Source organism: Hemicordylus capensis, chromosome 4, assembly GCF_027244095.1.
Source record: "Hemicordylus capensis ecotype Gifberg chromosome 4, rHemCap1.1.pri, whole genome shotgun sequence".
In the NCBI taxonomy this organism is placed as follows: domain Eukaryota; kingdom Metazoa; phylum Chordata; class Lepidosauria; order Squamata; family Cordylidae; genus Hemicordylus; species Hemicordylus capensis.
In genome coordinates this window covers 133,068,347-133,091,819 of record NC_069660.1, presented here as the reverse complement: position 1 = coordinate 133,091,819, position 23,473 = coordinate 133,068,347, and the positions used below count along the sequence as shown (strand labels likewise).

At 43.1% G+C, this 23,473-nt stretch overlaps 1 protein-coding gene across 5 annotated transcripts in view; it reads left to right on the top strand.

Annotated features, from left to right (window-relative positions):
* Positions 1–23,473, top strand: part of COL11A1 (collagen type XI alpha 1 chain) — a 382,842-nt gene that overhangs the window by 233,278 nt on the left and 126,091 nt on the right. For all 5 annotated transcript variants that reach the window (XR_008306906.1, XM_053249173.1, XM_053249172.1 and 2 more), the window contains one exon: positions 14,426–14,479. Coding sequence is in view for 4 of the 5 variants with exons in the window: in XM_053249173.1 (XP_053105148.1) it covers positions 14,426–14,479 (54 nt within the window). In the remaining variant the exon portion in view is untranslated. The remainder of the gene's footprint in view (positions 1–14,425; positions 14,480–23,473) is intronic.

Genomic DNA, 23,473 nt, shown 5'->3' with positions numbered 1-23,473 from the left:
TAAAAGGAGCTGTGCTTCGGTCACACATTCCTGTGGTGGTGTAGCTGTGGCACGTATCAGTTGTTTACCACATTACTGACTGCCCCTATCACTTGGAACTTTCCATGCCAGCATCAGCAACCTCTGGGGGTGGATATGATGCTGATATGGGATGCTCCAGATGACAAAGTTTGGAAACCGTCTGCGTGATCCCAGAAGCTGCATAGAGCCCCTTCTGTATGAGAATAGTTCTCGGCAGGAACACTGCTGCACATAGGGATGGAAAAACTCCTCTCAGTCCAATCCAAAATTAATCCACCAGATGTCCAGAAACCAGTTCAGATGGCCTAGATTAATTCTAGATTTGCATCTGAGTTCTATATGCCCTGATGCAACAAAGCATCCATTGAGTCCCAAAGCACCCAGGTCTCTCAATTTGCCATTCTTTCCCCATCACAGAGTGAGACCAGCCTGACAACTTAGTAGAATTGTCCAAAAGCAGGGAAGGCTAAGTCTACATCAGGAGATGTAGCCCCAATTCCTGCTAAATGGCTCTTTTTCTTTAAAAATAACAACACCCCAACTATTTATTTTCTATTTATTTCTTTTAAAATAAAACAATAATATTGTAGTGGATTAAAGCCTTTGTCTCAGAGCAAGCTCACATGAGGGAAAGAAATGCTGAATCATCCCTGCTGAGCTCATAAGAACAGCCCTGCTAGATCAGGCCCAAGGCCCATCTAGTCCAGCATCCTGTTTCACGCAGTGGCCCACCAGATGCTACTGAAAGCCTACAGGCAGGAGTTGAAGGCATGCCCTCTCTCCTGCTGTTACGCTCCTGCAACTGGTATTCAGAAGCATCCTGTCTCTGAGGCTGAAGATGGCCTATAGCCCTCTGACTAGTAGCCATTGATAGACCTCTCCTCGATGAAGTTATCCAAACCCCTCTTAAAGCCATCCAGGTTGTTGGCTGTCACCACATCTTGTGGCAGAGAATTCCACAGGTTGATTATGAGCTGTGTGAAAAAGTACCTCCATTAGTTGGTCCTAGATTTCCTGGCAATGAATTTCATGGGATGACCCCTGTTTCTAGTTTTATGTGAGAGGGAGAAGAACTTCTCTCTATCCACTTTTTCCACACAATGCATGATTTTAAAGACCTGTCTCTTTGCAGTCATCTTTTTTCTAAACTAAAAAGCCACAGGTGTTGTAGTCTTGCCTCATAAGAAAGCTGCTGTAGGCCCCTGGTCATCTTAGTTGCCCTCTTCTGTACCTTTTCTAGTTCTACAATGTGCTTTTGTAGATGTGGTGACCAGAATTGTATGCAGTACTCTAAGTGTGGCTGCACCATAGTTTTGTATAAGGGCATTATAATATTAGCAGTTTTATTTTCAATTCCCTTCCTAATTATTATTATTATTTACATTTTATATTCCGCTCTTCCTCCAAGGAGCCCTGAGCAGTGTACTACATACTTAAGTTTCTCCTCACAACAACCCCGTGATGTAGGTTAGGCTGAGAGAAAGGTGACTGGCCCAGAGTCACCCAGCTAGCATCATGGCTGTATGGGGGATATGAACTCGGCTCTCCCCGGTCCTAGTCCAGCACTCTAACCACCACACCACACTGGCTCATGATCTCTAGCATGAGATTGGCCTTTTTCACAGGTGCTGCACATTGAGTTGACACTTTCAACGAGCTGTCCACCACAACCCCAAGATCCCTCTCCTTGTCAATCTCTGACAGCTCAGATCCCATCAGCGTATACCTGAAGTTGGGGTTTTTTGTCCCAATGTGCACCACTTACATGTGCCAACATTGAACCGCATTTACTATTTTGTCGCCCACTCACTCAGTTTGGAGAGATCCTTTTGGAGCTCCTCACAATCTGTTTTGGATTTCACTACCCGGAAGAGTTTGGTATCATCTGCAAATTTGGCCACCTCACTGCTTACCCTAACTTCTAGCTCATTTATGAATAAATTAAAAAGCACTGGTCCAAGTACAGATCCCTGGGGGACCTCAGTTCTTACTTCCCTCTATTGTGAAAACTCTCCTATAGCTACCCTCTGTTTCCTGTCCTTCAACCACTTAGCAATCCACACATGAACATGTCCACTTATTCCATGATTGCTAAGTTTCCTCAAGAGTCTTTGATGAGGAACTTTGTTGTAAGCTTTTTTGAAGTCCAGGTAAACTATGTCAACTGGATCACCTTGATCCACACACTTGCTGACACTCTGAAAGAACTCTAAAAGGTTAGTGAGGCAAGATTTACCCGTTCTTCTATGTGCTTTACAGTTTTATCCTTGAGAATGTTTTCCATCAGTTTGCCTGGAACAGACGTTAAGCTAACCAGCCTGTACTTTCCTGGATTGCCCCTGGATCCCTTTTTGAAAATCGGTGTTACATTTGCTACTTTCCAGTCCTCTGGTACAGAGCCTGATTGTAGGGATGTTATATATTTTAGCAAGGAGGTCAGCAATTTCACATTTGAGTTCTTTAAGGACTCTTGGATGGATGCCATCTGGCCCTGGTAATTTGGTAGTCTTCTATTTTTCAAGACAATCAACTCTTGTCACTTCTATCTGACTCTGTTCTTTAGCCTCCGTCCCCTAAAAGCCTGGTTCAAGAACAGGTATATACTCAGTATCCTCTGCCGTGAAGACATATGCAAAGAACTCATTTAGCTTCTCTGCAACCTCCATATCCTCTTTAACAATCCCTTTCACTCCCCTAGCTCCTTGGCTAGGCTTCAGGGCTGTCCTTAGAGAGCCCTGGTGGGATGCGGGGCCCAGGGCAAATCAGCCAGTGCATGGCCCCCTTCCTGTTAATTCTAATGGGGGTTGAAAGAGCAAGGCCCAGGGCAGTTGCCCTGCTAGGCTTCTCTTAAAACTATCCTAATTTATCAGTATGTTCACAAGGCTGCCATCACCACCCATTTTATCGACCCTCCCTGGGCTTGGAGTGAAATCCCAAGGACAACTCTCTTTATTTTGCTATTGGATAAGTACAAAAATCTTCCATGTGCAAGCTTATATGTGGTGAGAAAATTGTTAGCTGCTGAGTGTTTGAGAATGTGTTTGCACCAGAGAACTCCCCCCTTTGCCCTCCCCCCGCTGTTTCCTGAGTTAAAAACCAACTCAAAGAGGCTTGTAAAAAGAAAAGACTTAAACAAACGGTTGTATTAAATTACTGCAGACTACTTCCCTCTAAGGCTTTCTAGCTTTAAATACAGTTAAAAACACTTAGGTCATAAAAATAGGTTGTCTTAGGCATGTTTACATGTTTATAGAATCCTTTGTGAAGCCCTAGGTAGGATGGGTATAGGCTAGTGTTTCTTTTTTCAATTATGTTACAGGTAACTGTAACAAAACAGTATCAGGAATATGCAAAACACACACACCAAAGAAATAGAAATTCTAATGCAAATTCTGGGTAAACAAACCTTTCCTTAGACTAAATTTCCGTTTTCCTTGAACTCACCAAACCCCAGAAGAGAATTCAAGCCTCCTGCAATCCTTTCTCTTAAGGCTTTATAGAGTTATTCCATGAGAGAAACGTCCATGCTGGCTTCAACTATGAGGGAACAAACTCTATTGACCCTCATTAAGCCTTTCCACATGCACCTCTCTCCAACAAAGATTGCCCTTCTTGTTCCCAGAATTCCCGGCAACCACTCTCTAGGTCCCACCCACCTGGTGTACTGATTGGCTGCCCTGGAGTTCACCTGTGTGCCAGTCAAAACAAGGGTTCACTCCCTGTTCACACTTTAGGGGTAGGGGTGGCTGATCACTACAAATATAAACAATGAATCACATTTATTGAAAACAAAATATAAACAAAGTTCAAATGTAATTCAGCACTATTAATATAAAAAAGGGTGCAGAAAGTATCCATTTTATTTAAAAATTTAAGTTTCACATAATTAATATCAACTTTAACCACTCTGGCCTAGTATAAGTGGGCTTAGAGTTGTCAATAAAATTAAGAAAAGTAATTCATCTTTCTAACATCTTTCATAACTCATATTCAAAGATGCTTTAATTTATGAGGATAGTTTGTCCTGCATTAGGATTTCCCATATTTTTTGAAATCATTCTCTTATTCATGGTGGCCTTCTTTTCCCGCCAGGTAAAGGCAATTTTAAATTTTGCTGATATTAATGCAACACAATTAACTCCTGCAAATCTGAGGCTTTAATTTCTGCTCTTTCATATAAATTATTGCAGTTCATCCTGCAACTAAACCCTTTGACCCTTCAGCAGGTTTGTTTGTATGGTCTCCTCAAGGAGCATCTGCAAGAGGCTTCCTCCTCCCAATTTAGCGCTTTCCCCAGAAATTTGGGGAAAGGTCCTCAAAAAAGTCAGCATAACTTGAGAACCTTGTGCTGACATTTTGGCCTACATGTGCTTTGTGCTTGTCTGCTCCTTGGCTCTGTAGATTAGGGCCCAAACCACCCAGAGGTAGCCCTTGTGTGAGGCAAAGCGAGGCAGTAACCTGAAGTCGCTGATTATTGGAGTGCCAATAGGGGCAGCAAGATGTCCCCCATGGCCACCATCAAAACAGCTCTGTGAGACTGATCTGACCCTTGCAAACTTTGCAAGGAATGCCTCTCAGCACACCCTTTGAACATCTTAAGAGAAGCATGAGGAAAGGAGTAGGAGAAGACTGCTATCAATCATCTTTCCTCTGTTCCCCATGCACTTTCAAAGCTTGCAAGGGTTGGGTTCTAAAAGCGGGGTGGCCTGAGGCAATGCAGCATTTTGTGCCTTGCCTCTGGTGCTGCAGTAACTCCCCCCCACTTTCCCCTTTTATTGCAATAAGGTTACAGTATGTAGACATAATCAAGGGGGATAATAATACATGCAATTATAACTAAAAGGGGAGATCCCTTAACACATCTCAACATAATAGGATACAAACAATGCAGGAGAGTAAAAAAATGGATTTTAAAAAACCCACACAAACCACCCACCTTCTTCAAGGATATTTGACATATGTTTCAAAGCATAAACAGTTCATTGAAGTTCGACCAAATTGCTAAGAATTCTTCTTCCTTTCCTTGACGCTGAGTGTGTGTGGGGGGACCAAGTTCAAATGCAGACAAAGAACACATAGTAGTCCAAAATTGTAATTCAGAAGTAAATTTGTCCTTCCAGTGTTGCATTATAATCCTTTCGGCAATACCCCAAGCATGAATTATTATTATCAATAATAATTTGATTTCTATACCCACCTTCCAAAAATGGCTCAGGGCAGTTTACACAGAGAAATAATAAATAAATAAGATGGATCCCTGTCCCCAAAGGGCTCACAGTCTAAAAAGAAACACAAGATAGACACCAGCAACAGTCACTGGAGGTACTGTGCTGGGGGTGGATAGGGCCAGTTACTCTCCCCCTGCTAAATAAAGAGAATCACCACATTAAAAGGTGCCTCTTTACCAAGTTAGCATGAAGAATCCACAGTTCTTGATGTAGAGCTAAATTCCATATGCTGGGGATATATCGCAACAAAACATAAACATCCTTAATGGACAATGATAACTGCAATATCATATTGACAACTTAAGAGTTCAAACCAAAATAGCGCAATAACCAGACAAGACCAAACCATATGTTTAAGTGTACCCCCGTACAAATGACACCTCCAACATGTAGCAGTCTGCAACCATCTCTTAGTAAACATTTTCTGAAGTGTCCAAAAGACAGAAGAAATTTTTTGGTTGTATTAGATGCATTTTAAGATCTAAAAAGGCACGTTTCATTGCCTTCAATGTGATCTGTCATTGATTTAATAAAATAGGGTATTCAAAGTCATTATTCCAAGGATCTTGAATATAATCAATATCAATCTTATCAATGTCTTTTAAGTTTCTGATAGAGCAAGGTTACAGGCTTAGGTACATCTAATAAACATTCCACATTTACTAATAAAGATTGAATTTCAGAAGCTGCAATAGCATCAAGACCAAAGAGCCATGACAGTAAATGCTTCAGCTGGAAACTGCCAGCTAGCATTTGAAGATATATCAAACTCAGCTCTCAAAGTGTCAAAGGATTTAAAAGCTGCTTCAGAAGATATCAATTGATCTAATGTAATGACGTTGCAAGAGGCCCAGCTGGCCAAATAGAAAGACTTATGAGCAATCTTCAAACTACGATTCACCCACAATGTAAGCTTTTCATGTTGAAAAGGATCAAAGCCATGTCTAGAATCCAGGACTCTCCATATATGCCTTGCCACTTTAACTTGCCACTCTGGGTAGTGACCCAGATCCATGAATAACTAATTAACCGAGCACCTGCCAAGATTTCATTGGGGCCAAATAATATTTCTCGAGCTGTGCCCAAGGTGTACAAGAGACCTGGGAGTCATTGTTCCAGCCTAAAACTGAAGATTAAATAATTGCCAGTGATAAGCCTGAAAATGCAGGAAATTAAATCTGCCTTCTTTATTAGATAGTTGAAGTTTACGGAGTGAAAATCTGAGCGGGTGGCCTTGCCATAAGAAGTCATCTACTAATTTATAAACTTGCTTAAAAATAAGATGAAGGTATAAGAATTGGAAGATGTCTTAATATATGTATAAGCCTTCATGTTAGATGCATCTTAACCACATTTATTTTGCCCCAAATACTCAACGGGATCATGGCCCACCGATTTAAGTCATTTTTCATTTGAACCAAAATTTTGGAAAAAAATAATTTTACTAATTGAGAGGGTTTCCTGGAGATTACTGTACCTCAATAGGAAAAAAAACCAAAAAACCTCTGGGCACCACCCAGTGTTCCCTCTATTTTTCCCCCATCTGTGTGTGGAATGAGTTTTGTTCTGGGCGGAAGTATCAAGGCAGTGTGTGCGCACATGCATTCAGAGTGGGACTTTCCTGATTAAACCTGAGTGGGATCTAAAATTAACTGAGTGCACATCAAAAAATGTGTGAGCACGCACACATGACATGCCTTAGAAGGAACACTGGCAGCACCTAAAACCCCATAACCTACACTCATCAGGAAAATCTATAGAGGCCAAAGGCATCAAATCCGATTTACTACAATTTATGGAATATCCGGATAAATTACCAAACTTTTGAACCATGGAAATAAGATTGGGAATTGAGACCTTTGGTTTATTAATAAAACGTAATATTGCGTATAAAATCAACTTGTGCTCAATTCCACCAAATGTAATACCCTTTATATTATCCCAGTCTCCAATAGCACAAGCCAGGGGTTCTAAGACAGAAGCTGTGGTAACTTGGGCCACCACAGAGACTAGCACAAATGTAATATTTACTACTCCATACTCTGGATTTCCACTCACCAAGAACATGTATATCCCGTATCACCCTGAGACCCTATGCATACATTTCTTTATTGTGGCACCTGTTTGTCCCCAGTGACTGCCTGTAGCTGAACCAGAACCAACCCAGGGCAGAGAGTGGCTCTGCCAGGAAAGGATCCTGCTCACTCGCTGTCACTTAAAATCAACAGGATCACACACTTAAAGAGGTCTGTTTAAACAGGTCCCTTGGAACTAATTGCATTGCTCTGTTATGCTCCATGTTGCTTTAATCCTGGCTCCAACTCCAGCTGTCAGTACTCTTAAGTATCTGCAGAAACCAACAATGAACCAATCACAGGATTCCCCCCCCCCATGCTGTATTTAATTTACTTCATCCTATTTAAGTGCTAGCAAAACCCTATAAGCTTTTTCATAAACGTATCCTTGGTCTTATAATGAAATGTGTGTGATTTTGCATTAATATGCAAACATAAACATCAAAGCACTACTAAAATATGCGTTCACAAAAGAAGTTCTAACACTTTAGTCTGGGAAGCCTTTAATTTATGGAAAGAAATGCATTGCTTTCCATGTAAAATATGGTTTCTGGTTTGTAAGCCACTTGTGTGTATGCTCAGTGTGACTCATAAGCATCAGTTTTACAGTCCCTGATCTTTCTGATCCCTGTTGAAATGGAGTCCTGCTGGGAGTCTGGTAGGACAGAAGAATAGTAGTTTCCTACAGCATTTTGTGTGTAAATCAAAATGTAACATATAAACGTATTAAACTGCACTCTACTGAGACCAGCCATTGGTCCAGCTCTTCCCTATGAGTACCTCCACTATACATGAGTGGTCATAGGGGTTTTAGAGGCAGACCTGGATTTGTTACTGTGTAATTTATCTGATTGTGGACTTCTGATGAATATAATTTATTTTGGTTTGCTTTTGAAATCTAAGATCTGCTGCACTTTACTTATGCAGTATGAAACAGCTCTCACAAGCTAGACTTTCTGTTGTATAAATGTTGCCCTTAATGATAGATGGTACAGAAAGTTAGAAAATAGGTTTAGATTATAGTCAAAATCATCAGAAAATAATAATGACGGCTAGCAAAATTGGGAGTACATTATTTATTTATCATATTTATATACTGCCTGATCTATCTCTCTCCGAGCAATGTATCTAATCCAAATTACAATATAAATATAAAAGCAAACAAAATACTTTCACAGGATAAAAACAATTCACAGAGCAAAACAATTAAAATAATTTCACAGGAAAAAAACAAACAGTTTAAAATTAAATTTAATTAAAAGCCTGAGAAAACAGGTGTGTCTTCAGGGTCTTACGGGTCTTTTTAAAAACAATCAGAGATGGAAAAGCTCCTATTCTGAGAGGGAGTACATTCCAAAGCCCCGGGGCAGCCACAGGGAAGGTCCAGCTCTGAGTCACTTCCAGACAAGCTACTGGCAACCGTAACTGGACCTCCCCAGATGATCTTAAGAGACAGCAGGGTTCATCACACAGAAGGTGGTCTTTTAAATGCTCTGGACTTAGGCCATTAAGGGCTTTATAGGTAATGACCAGAACTTTATATTTTGCTTAGAAACATAGCAGCAGCCAGAACAGTTCTTTCAGAATCACTGTTATATGATCCCTTTGTGTTGTACCAGAGATCAACTTGGCTGCCGCATTGTGTACCAGTGGTAGTTTCTGAACTGAAAGGCAGCCCCACATAGAGTGCATTACAGTAGTTGAGCCTGGAGGTCACCAGCATATACACCGCTGTTTTAAGTGGTTCATACTTACCTCTAGCAAAGTGTGTAGCTGACATATCAGCCAAAGCTGATAAAAAGCGCAGCTGGCCACTGCCGCAACCTGAGAAACCAGAGGGAGTTTGGGATCCAGGAGCACTCCCAAGCTACGTACCTGATCTTTCAGGGATTGTGTAACCCCATCTAGGTCTAAACCATCTCTCGGGTCCCAAGCCCTCACAGTCAATACCTCCTTCTAATTTGGATTCAATTTCAGTTTGTACTAGCATGTGTTTAGGGAAGTAATGCCATTTTCTGATGAAGTTGATAGGGACAGATAAATTTGGATGTCATCAGCATATGGATAGTACCCTGCACCAAATCTCATGATTGATTGACTGAATGATTTATTTCATTTATATCCCACTCTTCCTCTGAGGAGCTCAGAGTGGTGTACATGGTTATTTTTATCTTCACAACAACCCTGTGAGGAAGATTAGGCTAAGAGATACACGACTTGCCCAGAGATCTCTCCCAGTGGTTTCTATAACACTAAAGATGGTATGGAGCCATGTGGAACTCCATACAGTAACTCTTGATTTTCAGTCTCCAAGTGACACTATCTGGAATCTACCAGAGAGGTAGGAACAGAACCACTGTAAAACAGTGCTACCTAATCCCATCTCCCTCAGGCGACCCAGAAGGATACCATGGTCGATGATATTGAAAGCCACCAAGAGATCCAAAAGAATCAGCAGAGTCACACTCTCTTTGTCAGTACCTAACTGGAATCAGTACCTAATTGGAAATCATCCATCAGGCCGACCAAGGCAGTCTCAACCCAATAGCCTGCTTGAAAGCCAGTTTGAAATTTGTCTAGAAAATCAATTTCCTCCAGGATTGTCTGGAGCTGACAGGCTACTGCCCTCTCAGTCACCTTGCCCAGCCATGGGAAATTAGAGACAAATGTATAGTTGTCTAACTCTGAGGGGTCCAATGTAGGTTTTTTCCAAGTATGATCTATCGATACCTTCCTTAAGACAAGGAGGCACCCTACCCTCCATCAGAGAAGTATTTATTGTTTTCCCCAGACCCTCTCTGATAACCTGATTTTTAGATTTAAAAAATAAGCCAAATTGGGCAAGGGTCAAGAGAGAAGATGGTAGGACGCACAATCTGAAGCAGCTTGTGCATATCATCAGCAGTCAGAAACGGAAAGTGATCCAGTCTGACCACATAAGAGGAGTTGATGGATACCTCCATAAAAGACTCTGCCCTAATTATAGAATTCAGTAAAGCCCAAATACGAGAGATTTTGTCCACAAACAAACCATTCTAGAGCCTTTGGAGTCAGGTGGTATATTAAACAAACAAACAAACAAACAAACAAAGTTTTGCGGTGGGTAACCAGTTTTTCCAAATTTGGATTCATAATGCTTAAGTTCAAATCACTTTAAATAATTCTGCAAACTGCAGTTTTATTAAAGTGTGTGGGTGTGTTTGTGTGCATGTGTGCACACACACACCATTCATTTCATACAATTTTAAACCATAGTATAATATCCTGAGAAAAGACCAACATCCTGACTAAAGTTGCACTCACGCAAAGACAGCACATGTGGAAAGATGGCATCCCTGCTGCTGAAGTGCAGGTGCTCATTGAAGAGGGGCAATTTATGCCAATCTCCTTTCCCCCTGGAAGCAATCTGAAAACATGCAGTTATGAGGTTTGCATGGCTGTCAGGGACATCACTGCTTGTTGCTCAGAGCGCTTCTGGGGAAGGGAAGATAATTGAAAATCCCAGCCCCTGAAAACATGCAGTCATGTGCCTGAGGGTTGTTTGGCTCTCAGGGACGTAATTGCTTGTTGCTCACAGCATTTCTGAGAAAAGGAAGACCATTGGAGATCCCACCCCTTGTGCAAGCACCCATGCTTCAGAATTGGGGACACTGTTGTTACAAACATGCGTTCTTTGTTTGCATGGTTACAGTTTTTAATCAGGATGTCAGCCCAGAATGTTCAGATTATTGTCAGCTGATGAATAGTGGACATTTTATTTTAAAACTTCATTTCTATTCAAGTCACCCAACTTTTATTTATCTCTTTGTTCATTTGTAATATTTTTCAGTGGCCTTTCTCTAATTTATAGATTTAAGAAAAGTTGCAAATCCATAAAACAGTTAGCCAAAATAGTTTGTTAAATTGCAAGGTTGTTTTCCCCCTGGGAAATTGACCATGCTGTGTTGGACAAAAAACATGTTGGATTTTACATGCATAGGCCCTATTGATATATTACATCTTCACAAGGTATTTTGAGATGTTAGAGTCAAGACAGATGCTCAGAGTGGGTGGAAAGAGCAAGGGTGCTCCTGTTCTTCCACACAATAGGCCAAATAATGGGATTGGGAGAGGAGGAAAGTACCATCCAGTCCAGTTCAATGAGTTTTTATTAAGGGTGTGTACAAACCCCCAAACACCATTTGGCTTGAATCCGAGCTGAACTGCCTGCTGCTGAATAGGTTTGGTCAAACCGGTCAGCCGGGTACATTTGACTGAACAGGTTCAGTGGCCAATATTTGTAAAGGGGAATTCGGTTAGGATTCCCTTTTACAAGTACAGGGGCAGGGGACTCTGCAAGAGGAGATAGTAAAAGGGTCTCCTTACCGCTAAGCGTGATTCCTGCACTGCCGCCACCCCTTCCATGCAGAACATGGCTAAATTAGTCAAGCTTCTCCCTTGTTTACCAAGCCACCCACCCATTTGGCAGTGCCCTGATAAATGAGGGAGGAGCATGCCCGCTTTAGGTATGGGCTGCGTTAGGGGGCAAGCAGCAGTGTGGGCAGTGTACTGGTGGTAAAAGGATCCCTTTTACTATCTCTCACCGCTCCCCACAGCTGCTCATTCAGTGCCACAGTAGTCTGCCTAAACCTGGCTTGGTTTGGTTTGATCTCGGACTGAACTGCCCGCAGTTTGGTCTGTTGTTGAACTTCTGAACCGGCCTAGTTTAAGGTGAATCGGTTCAGCACTAAACAGCTTGTGCACACCGCTAGTTTTTATCTTGTCTTTCTCGGTGGTTTCATTTCAAGCAAGGGTGAACCAGACAATTTGCTGCCTGAAGTAAAGGACAATATGATAGCCCCCCACTCTATGGTGGGGTGCTCAGCATTCAAAGGCCCTGCTGCTGAAACATCAGCAGTAGCATGAGAGCACTCTCAGACTATGTCACCAAGCTAGGCAATGGTGGTAGGGCCTTACCTAGCTTGTATTGTATGGGGAAAAGAAGAGGCATGCCCCGGCAAGGTGAGGAAGAATGCTGGCAGCAGGTGGGAAGGAGTCCTTTTGAGTGGTGCTTTATGGTGATGGAGGGTTAACTTGTCACCACTGTGCCCCTTCTTGCACTTGTGCCTGAGGTGACCGCTTCAGCCTGCCTCATAGAAGAGTCTACCCTAATTTCAGGCGTATCTGTCAAATTCATACACTACTGAATTTTGCTTTCCAAAGCAGGACAAACAGCAAGTATACTATTTTTCACTCTCAGTCATCCTCTTTAAATCTAAATCTAAAATTATTATTATTACATTTATGTCCCGCTCTTCCTCCAAGGAGCCCAGAGCGGTGTACTACATACTTGAGTTTCTCCTCACAACAACCCTGTGAAGTAGGTTGGGCTGAGAGAGAAGTGACTGGCCCAGAGTCACCCAGCTAGTTTCATGGCTGAATGGGGATTTGAACTTGGGTCTTCCCGGTCCTAGTCCAGCACTCTAACCACTACACCATGCTGGCTCTCATGTATATGGTGAAACAAAGACACCAAAAGAAGATGGGCACCTCTGGAGAAACAAGAAAGCTGGCAGAGAGCTAAGGAATGGAAGCTGCCAGATGCGGCATGGAAAATCTTTGGAAAATGTTCATTGTGTTCCCTTTAGTGATGAGCATCCATAAGAATCCTGAATGAGAGTTATTATAATAAATAAACAAACAAATCACACCCACTTTAAAAAGACCATACCAGTACTTGAGCCCCCTCACCCCCGCTTTTACTAACAAAGAGACATGGAAAAGAAGAAACCAGGAGAGTGATGGAAGGGGAAAAGGAGAAGGAGGAAAAGGAGTCAGTAAAATGACACTATAATATCAAACAGTGTGATGTTGGTATTCTACATCATTGATTTCACATGACCCATCAACCCCAGGGGCTTGAAATTGGTAAATTATCTTGTGAATGAAAGCAAAATGCAATTTATTTCTTTCATTAAAATGTGTCATGCTTTGATAACCAAAAATAGAAAAGGGAAAGAAATACAAATAGCAACAAACCCTCATTGTGTTTGTTACATATAGCCTTTTTTTTCAAAAACGTGACCAAAGTGTTTCACATGCTCTCAACAGGCAATGAACCATTTGTTTCTCCTTTAAGGTGATTCTAACTTCAAGCAAGCATTTGTGCTTTGCAAGCAGTTTTCTGCACCTTCATTTGTTTTCTGCTGTAATGCTGTCAGTTGAGTGTAGGAATTGTAGATAGTACTATAAAACCTCTGCTGAGCAGCTACCTGGCTGAACACGAACCATATATAAATGATAATCACATTTTAACAGGATCCAGGTTTGCTTTTTGCCCCGTTTTACCTGCTCCTGCATGGAGACTGCTTCTCTGCATACATCTCATGCATTTTTTTTTCATTTGCAAGAGACAGCTGTAATTTGACTTTTGCCATGCATTTCATTTAATTCCAGACTGCAGTGAGATATGTTAAAAAGAATAGTAAAATAAAGTGCTTTTAAATAGTCAAGACTTTACTGTGGATGCAATAGCTACTTGATAAGGGATGATAGTCTCATGGTTTTGCCTTACTAGAATGCAAGGTGATGTCATTGCTTCAAGTGGAAGACTAAAGGAGAAGTCTCTTTTTCCTACCTCCATTTCTATGGATGATTAAAAAAAAAAAATAGCAGAAGAGGTAGACTATCGTTTTGACTTTTTGCCCGAGATGGGAACATTTCTAAAGCTGGTATTGGGTGCCCTTACTGTTTGAACCAAACTGTATTAATGAAATTGCTAACATCATTTTTGCACCTGATATTGTATTAAAACTAAACAGCCCACACCAAACAGAGATATAGTCATCTTGTACTGTGTCACCCTGTATACAACTATTTTGGGTTTGAATATAGTTACAGAAACAAAAGTATCTCTCACTTGGGTCATTCTGCAGCAATGCTAGTGCTATAAATGGACAGGCATAGGTTTGACCCCCCCCCATCCCCTGTCCCAAAGTGGTTTATTACATCACAAGGTTCTCTCTGAAATATTTGAACTGCTTCCATGGTACTGCTTCTACTGCTGCTGCTACTGCTATAACTAATAATATGTTCTTTCTTCTGATTTTTGATTAATATTAGGGACCACAAGGGCCTCAGGGACCTGTTGGATTTCCTGGGCCAAAGGGGCCTCCTGTAAGTATTTTCTTAAAAATAAATGTCATGATTATGTAGCAAATGCTAATTGTTAAGGATTCTTTATCCATGTAGTCCAAAACCTGTAAAGAACCTAAAACACAGGAGAACATAACCTAAAGCACTAGTGAGGAATATCTGGTAGAAGGAGGTTTAATCCCTTATATCAGTTTCCTTCTCCAAATTGTCTGCTTTAGCCACACTCTCGTGTGACTGCATACGCAACTGTCAGATCAATCCTAAACTGTTTGTCTCAGAAGTAAGTCCCAGTGGCCAACTTCTGCAGAAGTGCACTGTCTGCACTCCTAACATCCAACAGCACTGAGCAGTGGCACCTGTACTATTGCATACTGAGCAGTGGCACCTGTACTATTGCATACTGAATTGTGGGGTTTTTGCTCAAGAGAACAAATACTTTCCAGAGCACCCACTCTAGAAGTGCTCTTAGAGTTGAAAAATGTTGCTGAGGGTCAAATGACATATTTTCTCTCTGACAGAGCACTTCTGGAGCACAAGTGAGCTTCAGAAAGTATTTGTGCTCTTGCGTGAAAGTGGGCTAGCGCTGCATGCCACAGGATGTTAGGATCACTGATAGAATGCTGCTCTGCATGTTGGCCACTGAGTTTAATGGGACCTATCCTCCAGTAATTGTGCACAGTCTGTGTTGTTTGAGTGTACAAACAGTAGAGGCCCAGTCAAGGCAAACTTGAAGCTTCACACAAGGGAGTGCCTGGGTTCCTTTGCTGGGCTCACGGCCTGACAACACTCATGGAGATGCGCTGTGCATGAGAACTGGTGCCTCCATGTGTTCACATGGCTATCACAGGAGCCCTTTATCATGGTGATGGTGTGAACAGCTCCCACATGGAAGCACCAGTTCCCACAGAAAGCACTTCCACAAGAGTGTTACCATTGTGTTAGCCCACCAATCTTGGAAGACTCCCAAGGGAAGAGGGCCAAGGCTCAATTGATTTGGCCTGCATGTTGAAAAATGGCCTGTGAGCTCAATCATGCTTGAAAAATGTAGAGTGACTGCCAATGTACCATTTGAGCGGTTGCTCCATGTTTATCATGAGATTGGTTGCCTCAGAATTAGATTAGAGAAGCTAAGAAATCAGCCATGTTGCAGCACACATAAGCTGATTTTGCTAGTGTATGAAAAAAGCTAAAACGGTAGAGTGACAGCCCAGGGCCAACAGAGTACGTGCTTTGTGTCTGTTATAGTGAATGGAGAAATGAATTCAGACATCATGAAATTAGCCCAGAGCAGTTCCCCATTCAGTGAGTAGGCAGCTAAAAATGGGCTGGTTCTGCACTGTAACTAACCCACAATGTAATGTGTTTGCTTGGAGATGGGATAAGAACAATAGGAGATATAGTAGTTAGAATGCAATAGAAATGGTACAGATAACGATCAAAAGAATATTACCCTGAAAGAACACAGAGTATCCTAGACTCAGTACATCTGTAGTCTATTAAAAAGTGTGGCGTATCACTGCTGCAACTGAAATTAAAACTCGTCTTTTATCATTCTGTGTAATATACTTTATGGAGTTCGATATGATAGCATTAATTGTGGACACATTGTCACTACTGCAAATACTGGGTGTGCTCTGAATAAGATTGAGGACTATCTGTCATGATACAAGCAACCTGGTACACAAATGTCTGCAGAATGGCTTTCTCTGTAGGGATGACCAGATGCCACTAGAGGTCACTCTCCATCTCCATTCTGTCAATCCCAGCAAAATATGCTGAAATTAATCAGAGAGTATGTGATCTGCTATTGGCAGACCATCACTAAAATGAGTGCACTACACATACTAGCTGAGTTATTGACTTTAAAATGCCATATTCAAAAATGGAACCGAAGCATTCACTGAGTTGGAACAATGTATAGCCTTTCAAAACTTTTAGGATCCTATTTGCCTTAGTGGTATCGATCAGTTCAATTCAAATCAATGGGCTGCATTGTTGATTTTGCCCTAATGCAAGGAAGAAACCTCTTTTGAATTCCCCTTGTAGATGGGGTTTGTGCTGGGGTGTAAAATGAGTATGTAGCTAGCCTGAAGTATTGATCCACCATCCCTTTTTAAAAAAATTATCCTTGGTTTACAGAATGATTCATGAGTAATAATTTCCTGGTCTCACTCATATTAGCGCGAGGGAACATTGAATAGCCATTGTTGTATCCCAGGATAGAGCAAACAGTTCTTGGTTGCTGGGGTCAAGGACATCTCCATGGGCTATATCCCTCATGAGCTCCGAGGCAGGACAGTTTTGATTGGCTAATCGAGAAAAAAACATGCCCACTTGAGCCTGAGGGGGATAACTCCGCCCTAGTTCTTTCTGTCCTGTGCAGCTCCAGGCAGCATAATAACTTCTCTCTTCAAGACCTTTCTATTGCCTATATAAGGGTTACTTAACCTTGGGCCCCCAGATGTTGTTGGACTACAACTCCCATAATCCCCAAGCAAAAGTCACTGCCCCTGAGGATTCTGGGAGTTGTAGTCCAACAACATCTGGGGGCCCAATGTTAAGAAACCCTGGTCTATATATTGTACATGTTTTTTCATCCCTCCCTCTAAATTCCTTCTATTTCCTGAGTTTCTGTATTTTTTTTTTTTAAAAACTTTCCTTTCGTGTCTTTATGCCTTCTCTGCCCCTACTTGTCCCTGCCTTTCCCCTTTCCCCATTAAATGGAGTGAGCTGGACAGTATAAACTGATTCTTGTCCTCAAAGGAAAGGGACACAGAGGAGTTTTTCCAGAGGCAACCAGAACTCCGGGCTCACTGCCCCACTCTTTAGCCTCAATTGTAGCATCGGTGCCGGCTGCCTTGGAGCCGCAGCAAGTCTCCTGTCAAACGGCCACGAGACTCACAGCATAGTGGCCCAGTGCGCCCTTCAAACTGTACAGCCGCAACCTCAGAAGGGACACTTGGAGGCACAGTCCATCCTGGAGGTGGGCTTTAAGCCCTCAAAACTGCTCACTTTGCCAAAACCTCCTCCACCACTGGAGAAAATTAGAGCCTTGTTCATATCAAAAAACACGGGCGCGGCAGAAGAGATGGCCCCGAAGATGGCGGGTACCGCACAAGATGGTGCTGTCTTGGCACAAAAAGAATGAGCGCCTGAGAAAGTGACCTCAAGGCACACTGCCCTGAGGGCAATGGAGGTAACAGGGGGCATCGGGGTCTTTGGCAAGGAACAGCGGGTTAAGAAAAATGTACTAAAACCCGCGTGAGAGACTAGTCCCCAGTCAGGTCCATTCTAGAGACTATACACCAGGTCAGGCCACAGAAGAGGCCCAAAAAGTCAAGGAGAAAGAGGGGGGCTTATTCCCCTTCTGACAGTTCCACTTCTACTGCTTCAGACAGCCTACCTAAAAAGGTGAAACTCAAAAAGAAGCATATTAAGGGTGGTCTTGCTGAGGTAAGCAATAAGCCCACTCATTCTAGACAAATGACTCGGGTCCAACATTCTTCTGTCGGGTCAGGAATCTGGGGAACCAGATGCACTTAATCCCAGGTCCCTGCTGCATTCAAAATGCAAGCCCATTGCTACGCCTGCCATTGACTTAGAGGCCAGTCATGAGGAGGGAACAGATAGGTCAGATGCAGACTATCTGGATACCGATGTTGGGCCTGATAAGGAAGAGGGTGAGTGGTCAGGAGGGGAGGATTTTGAATCAACAAATATCTCACAGTGTTTGTCTCCAACGATTTTCACCCCCTTGTGACCAAAGTAATTGCTGCTATAGGTCTACAATCTAAGGTTACACCAGAGCCAGCACCTGCTGCTAAGGGGAACTTGGTATTCCCCAGAGCTAGACATAAGGACATGTTGTTGCCGATGCCCGAAGTCTTTACTGAAGCCGTTAGGCAAGAATGGCTACTACCCACAACAAACAGGAAGCCAATGGCGGTGGCTAATTGTTTTTATTCATTCCAACAAGAACCATTAGACCTATTAAAGACGTCAAATGCGGATGGTCCAGTAGCACAATTGATATCTGGCTCGCTGGTCCCTAGGGACGGAGAGGTTATGCTGAAGGACCAGGCGGATAAAAAGGCTGAATTTGCACTTAAAAGGTTGCACGATAACGCATCACTGGCTACACACTGAGCAGCAGCTGCTTCAATGGTGGGTAGAGTTTCTCTCCTCTGGGTAGATGATCTACTCAATGAACCACCTTCGGACTCAGCAAAACTGAGACAACAGTTGTTAAAAATCCAAAAGGCCCAGGACTTCGTGGTGGACACAGTCTTGGACTCCATTAGATTCTCCTCAAGGACATCAGCAGCGTCTGTTGCGGGCAGAAAGCACTTGTGGTTGAAAAACTGGCAAGTGGACCCCACTTCAAAGAACAATTTAACATCAGTACCTTATGATGACACTAAATTGTTTGGAGATGCTGCCTTGAAGGTTAGTCAAGTCAAGGGACAAAAGGAAAACTATGCCATCTGCACCAAGGAAAACTGAGTGCCCAGTCTTTTCCAGTCTTTCCAGCCCTTTTATGGATTCCAGTCCTTTAGGGGCCGGAATAGAGACTTCAGAACCCAATGTGGTTCATGGAACTGCCAATGCGCTTCTACTAGAGGTTTCAGAAACATGAGACAATCTTTTAACTTAGGCAAGCAAACCAAGCCTCAGCAATGACTCAGGCACAGCAAAATTAGGAGTCCGCTTGCTGGACTACTTCCACACACGGGAAATGTCCACGATGGACAAATGGGTTCTACAAATCATACAGTCAGGCTACAAGATAGAACTGGATGCCCCTCCTCCCCACAGGTTTCTTCCAACACCGCGTTCTCGCTCTTTTATCAAACACACAGAGCTATTAAAAATGATTCGGCATTTGGAGGACATAGGTGCAGTGGAACCAGTTCCATCTAGCCAGGAGGGGCATTTATTCTATCTTGTTCACCGTCCCCAAAAAAGATGGGTCGAGAAGAGTCATGTTAGACCTAAGGTACTTAAACAGATGCGTAAGACACGAACATTTCCGGATGGAGACGCTGCGGTCCGTAGCAGAGCCTCTTCATCATATGGACCTCCTGACATCGATAGACCTCAAGGAGGCTTATCTGCATATACCCATCCATCAGGACAAGATTTCTCAGGTTCCAATATGCCCTAACCCTAACCGGCACTATCAATACACCACTATCCCATTCGGACTTTCATCGGCCCCTCATATGTTCACAAAGGTACTGGCGCCAATCACGGCACATCTATGCCTCCAGGGGGTCCGAATATTTGCGTATTTGGATCATCTTCTCCAATCACGCTCAAAGGTCACAGCGGAGCACGATATGTTAACTACGTCAACAACCCTAAGAGATCACGATTCCTAGTCAATCAAGAAAAAAGTCAGCTGGAACCCTCACACAGGATACAACACCTGGGGATGATAATAGATACTGTTCAGGACTGTCTCTTTTTGCCTTGGGATCGGTACTTGATGATCACTACAGAGATACACCAGGCGCTTGCAGCACCAGTGGTATTACTCACCACACTGGCGAGAACTTTGGTCCTAATGGTTGCAACACTGGAAGTGGTCCCGTGGGCAAGGTTCCATCTAAGAACTCTACAGTGGTTCCTATTGCAATACCAATATGCCATCACCAGGAAAAGACACATGTTGCTTCATATCCCACCACAGGTATGCATGTCCCTCAGTTGGTGGCTGGTACCTCAAAATCTATTACAAGGAAAGCAGTTTTTGGACCCACCCAAACTGATAGTGACCACGGACACCAGCAACAGGGGCTGGGGGGCACACTGCCAACAGCTATCAGCCCAGGGTACTTGGTCACCACAAGAAAAGGAACACAGCATAAATTGGCTGGAGTCGCTTGCCATCCACCTAGCCCTAGAGGTTTTCCAACAGCTCCTTCAAGGCCACCATGTCATAGTGAGGATGGACAACACAACGGCAAAGGCACGTGTAAACTGGCAAGGGGGCACACTCTCAAGGTCTCTTCACAAGGAAGCAGTCCTGCTGTTCAGCTGGGCAGAGAGACACCTGGGATCCCTGACAGCCCACCATATGAAGGGAGACCAAAATCAGCCAGCAGACTGGTTGAGCTGGGAGGACCTCATCCCAGGCGAATGGACCTTGAATCCAAGGATGTTCTAAGAAATCAAAAAGCGTCTGGGAACACCTGTCATAGACTTATTTGCAACACAGCAGAATGCTCAATTTCTAAGATTTATGACAAGATTTGCATGCAGGGGAGCAGAGGGCATAGACTCACTATCAACTCAGTGGCCGGATGGCCTCCTATATGCGGTCCCTCCAACACCGCTATTAGCAAGAGTGTTGAGAAGGATACATCTCTTGAAGGCAAGGGTGATCTTGGTAGCCCCCTGGTAGCCCAGGAGGCCATGGTTCGCAGAACATCTTCACTTGGCAGCTGCGAAGCCATGGGTTCTTCCACTGTACCAAGAACTTCTCCTACAGGGTTGGGTGCATCACCCCAATCCGGATTGGTTATGGCTTGCCATTTGGAAACTGAGCGGAGATTACTGAGCCAACAGGAATACTCTGGGAAGGTGCTAGAGACCTTATTGTCATCTCATAGACCCTCGACAGATCGAATATATAAATGCACATAGATGGCCTTTTTGAGATGGATGGCACGGCATTCATTACCTAGGGGCAATGCATCAATTCAACATCTATTGCAATTCCTCCAAGAAGGGCTAGAGCGCAGCCTGAAGCCAAACACGCTAAGGAGACAAGCAGCATCTTTAGTGGGACTAATTTCCAGTTTTTCAGGGAAATCTTGGCACAATCATCCCCATCTGAAGAGGTTCCTACGAGGGGCCACTTTGTTATCACCACCAACAGTACATAGGTTCCCTACATGGAACCTACACACGGTTTTAAGGGCCTTGCAGTTCCCACCTTTTGAGCCTTTGGCACATATACCTTTACGAATTTTGTCTTTTCAAGTTAGACATTCCTTTTTCATCAGTCTCAGGATGTTTTTCTGCTGTCATTCTGCCCACATCCAACGCACGTGAGAGAAAAACAGTGGCACAAGTTGGATGTGCGACGCTGTCTCAAAGGATACATTAAGAGATCGGCTTCCTTTAGAACAATGGACTCCCCATTTGTCTCTTTTCTTCTTGGATCCATGGGAAAGGTGGTGTCATCTTCTACCATTGCGAGATGGATGAAGGCCTGCATATCGCTAGCGTATGAGGCCCAACGTCTTCGACCTCCTACACATATAGTTGCTCACTCAACTAGGTTGGCGGTAACATCAGCTGCATTTTCCATTAATGCCCCAGTACAAGACATTTGTGGGGCAGCAACATGGGAAAGTGCATCAACATTTACCAGGTATTACAAAATAGACTCTTATGCCTCGGCCCAAGCAGCTTTTGGAAGAAGAGTGCAGCAGTGGGTGCTTCCCCAGAAATAGACAAGGGCACTCCCTCCCTGGGTTACTACAAGCTCTGGTGTGTCCCATGGAGATGTCCTTGACCCCAGCAACTGAGAACGGAGCATTGGTTCACTTAACGTGAAGGCTTCTTCTGGTTGCTGGAGTAAAGAACATCTCGGCCCACCCAGCTTGGCACTCTTGTCTATTCATGGGAGACCATCTATCCAATATAGCAGTACGTCTGGCAACGTAGAATTCATAGGACACAATGAAAAATTTACAGTGACTCTCATGGTTAGCTTGCTAGAGACTGTTTTTTGGCCTTGTTTTCTTATCTTTCCTTTTAATTTTTCTATTTGCTTATGTATTTCACTTGCTGTGATGCCTTATGTGACTTGGCCCGAAAGAAATAGGGAGGGGTTATCTCTCTCAGGCTCGAGTGGGCATGTTTTTTAACCTGTTAGCAAATAAAAATTGTCCTGCCTCGGAGCTTGTGAGGGATATAACCCATAGAGATGTCCTTGACCCCAGCAACCAGAAGAAGCTTTCACGGTAAGTGAACCAATGCTCCGATCTACAGGTTTGTAGATCAACAGATATACATTTTGCAAATATGTAATTGGAATCCATGGGCGGGGGGTGCAGGGAAAGCAGCCCATCACTTCTCTGCTCCAATTCTCGCCTTCTAATCATATTTCTTTTCAAGAAGCAGAGGCTTTTCCTTTGTATAGAAGCAGCTGTAAGGGTTTGTTTATGTATGTATGTGGGTAATGTATACTTACACCCAAAGCCATAATTGGTTGCTTACTTCACATTCTTTGTTGCTTTTGGAAGTATATTTTTTGATATCATGCCTCACCCATGTCATGCCATAATATCCCATCAGTGATCGTTTGTCAGTTAAGTGAAGGACAACAAAAAGATTGCTAGCATACTTATGAATTTGGATTGCCTTTGGAGAAATCATTATGCAAACATTCTTGTATAAATGAATGAGAAACAGATAATGAAACGATAGCCACCAAAGCAGAAAAGTACTGTTAAGTGCTCCCTGCTTGTCCAAGGAGTAAAAGGTCCAGGGACAGCGTTAAAGGATTTAGTTTCCTTTAGCGAAGAGAGCACTAAAGAATTAATGATATCTTTGTAATGTTTGTTTTATAAGCAGAGCATACTGAAAGCAATGGGCTTCTATAGCAGGCAGCAAAGCCACTGATCTTGCATCAGATCCCCCCAAAGAGTAAAGCCCAACTTACTTCCATCCCGCCATCACCACTGCTGGGATGTTTTGAGGCCGGCTGTAAAAAAAATCCTTTCTGTGACTCTTAGTCTCTCAGCTCAAACTGCAGCAACAGCATTTATCTTCCCCCTTCTTTAGCTGTGAAGGGTGTGGCCTTCCAAAGGCAAGGGAGAGAAATTTCCAGTTATTAGCTCCTATTCAGGAAATGTGATCATCCCTGACCAGGAGCCAGCAATCAGCTTAACAAAGGATGGCCACTCAGCATTTGTAACACTCCATTTGAAGGGCAGCTTGACATGCTGGAAAGATCACTATGATTGTTAGGCATGATCACATCTTATTTTCAGAATCAGC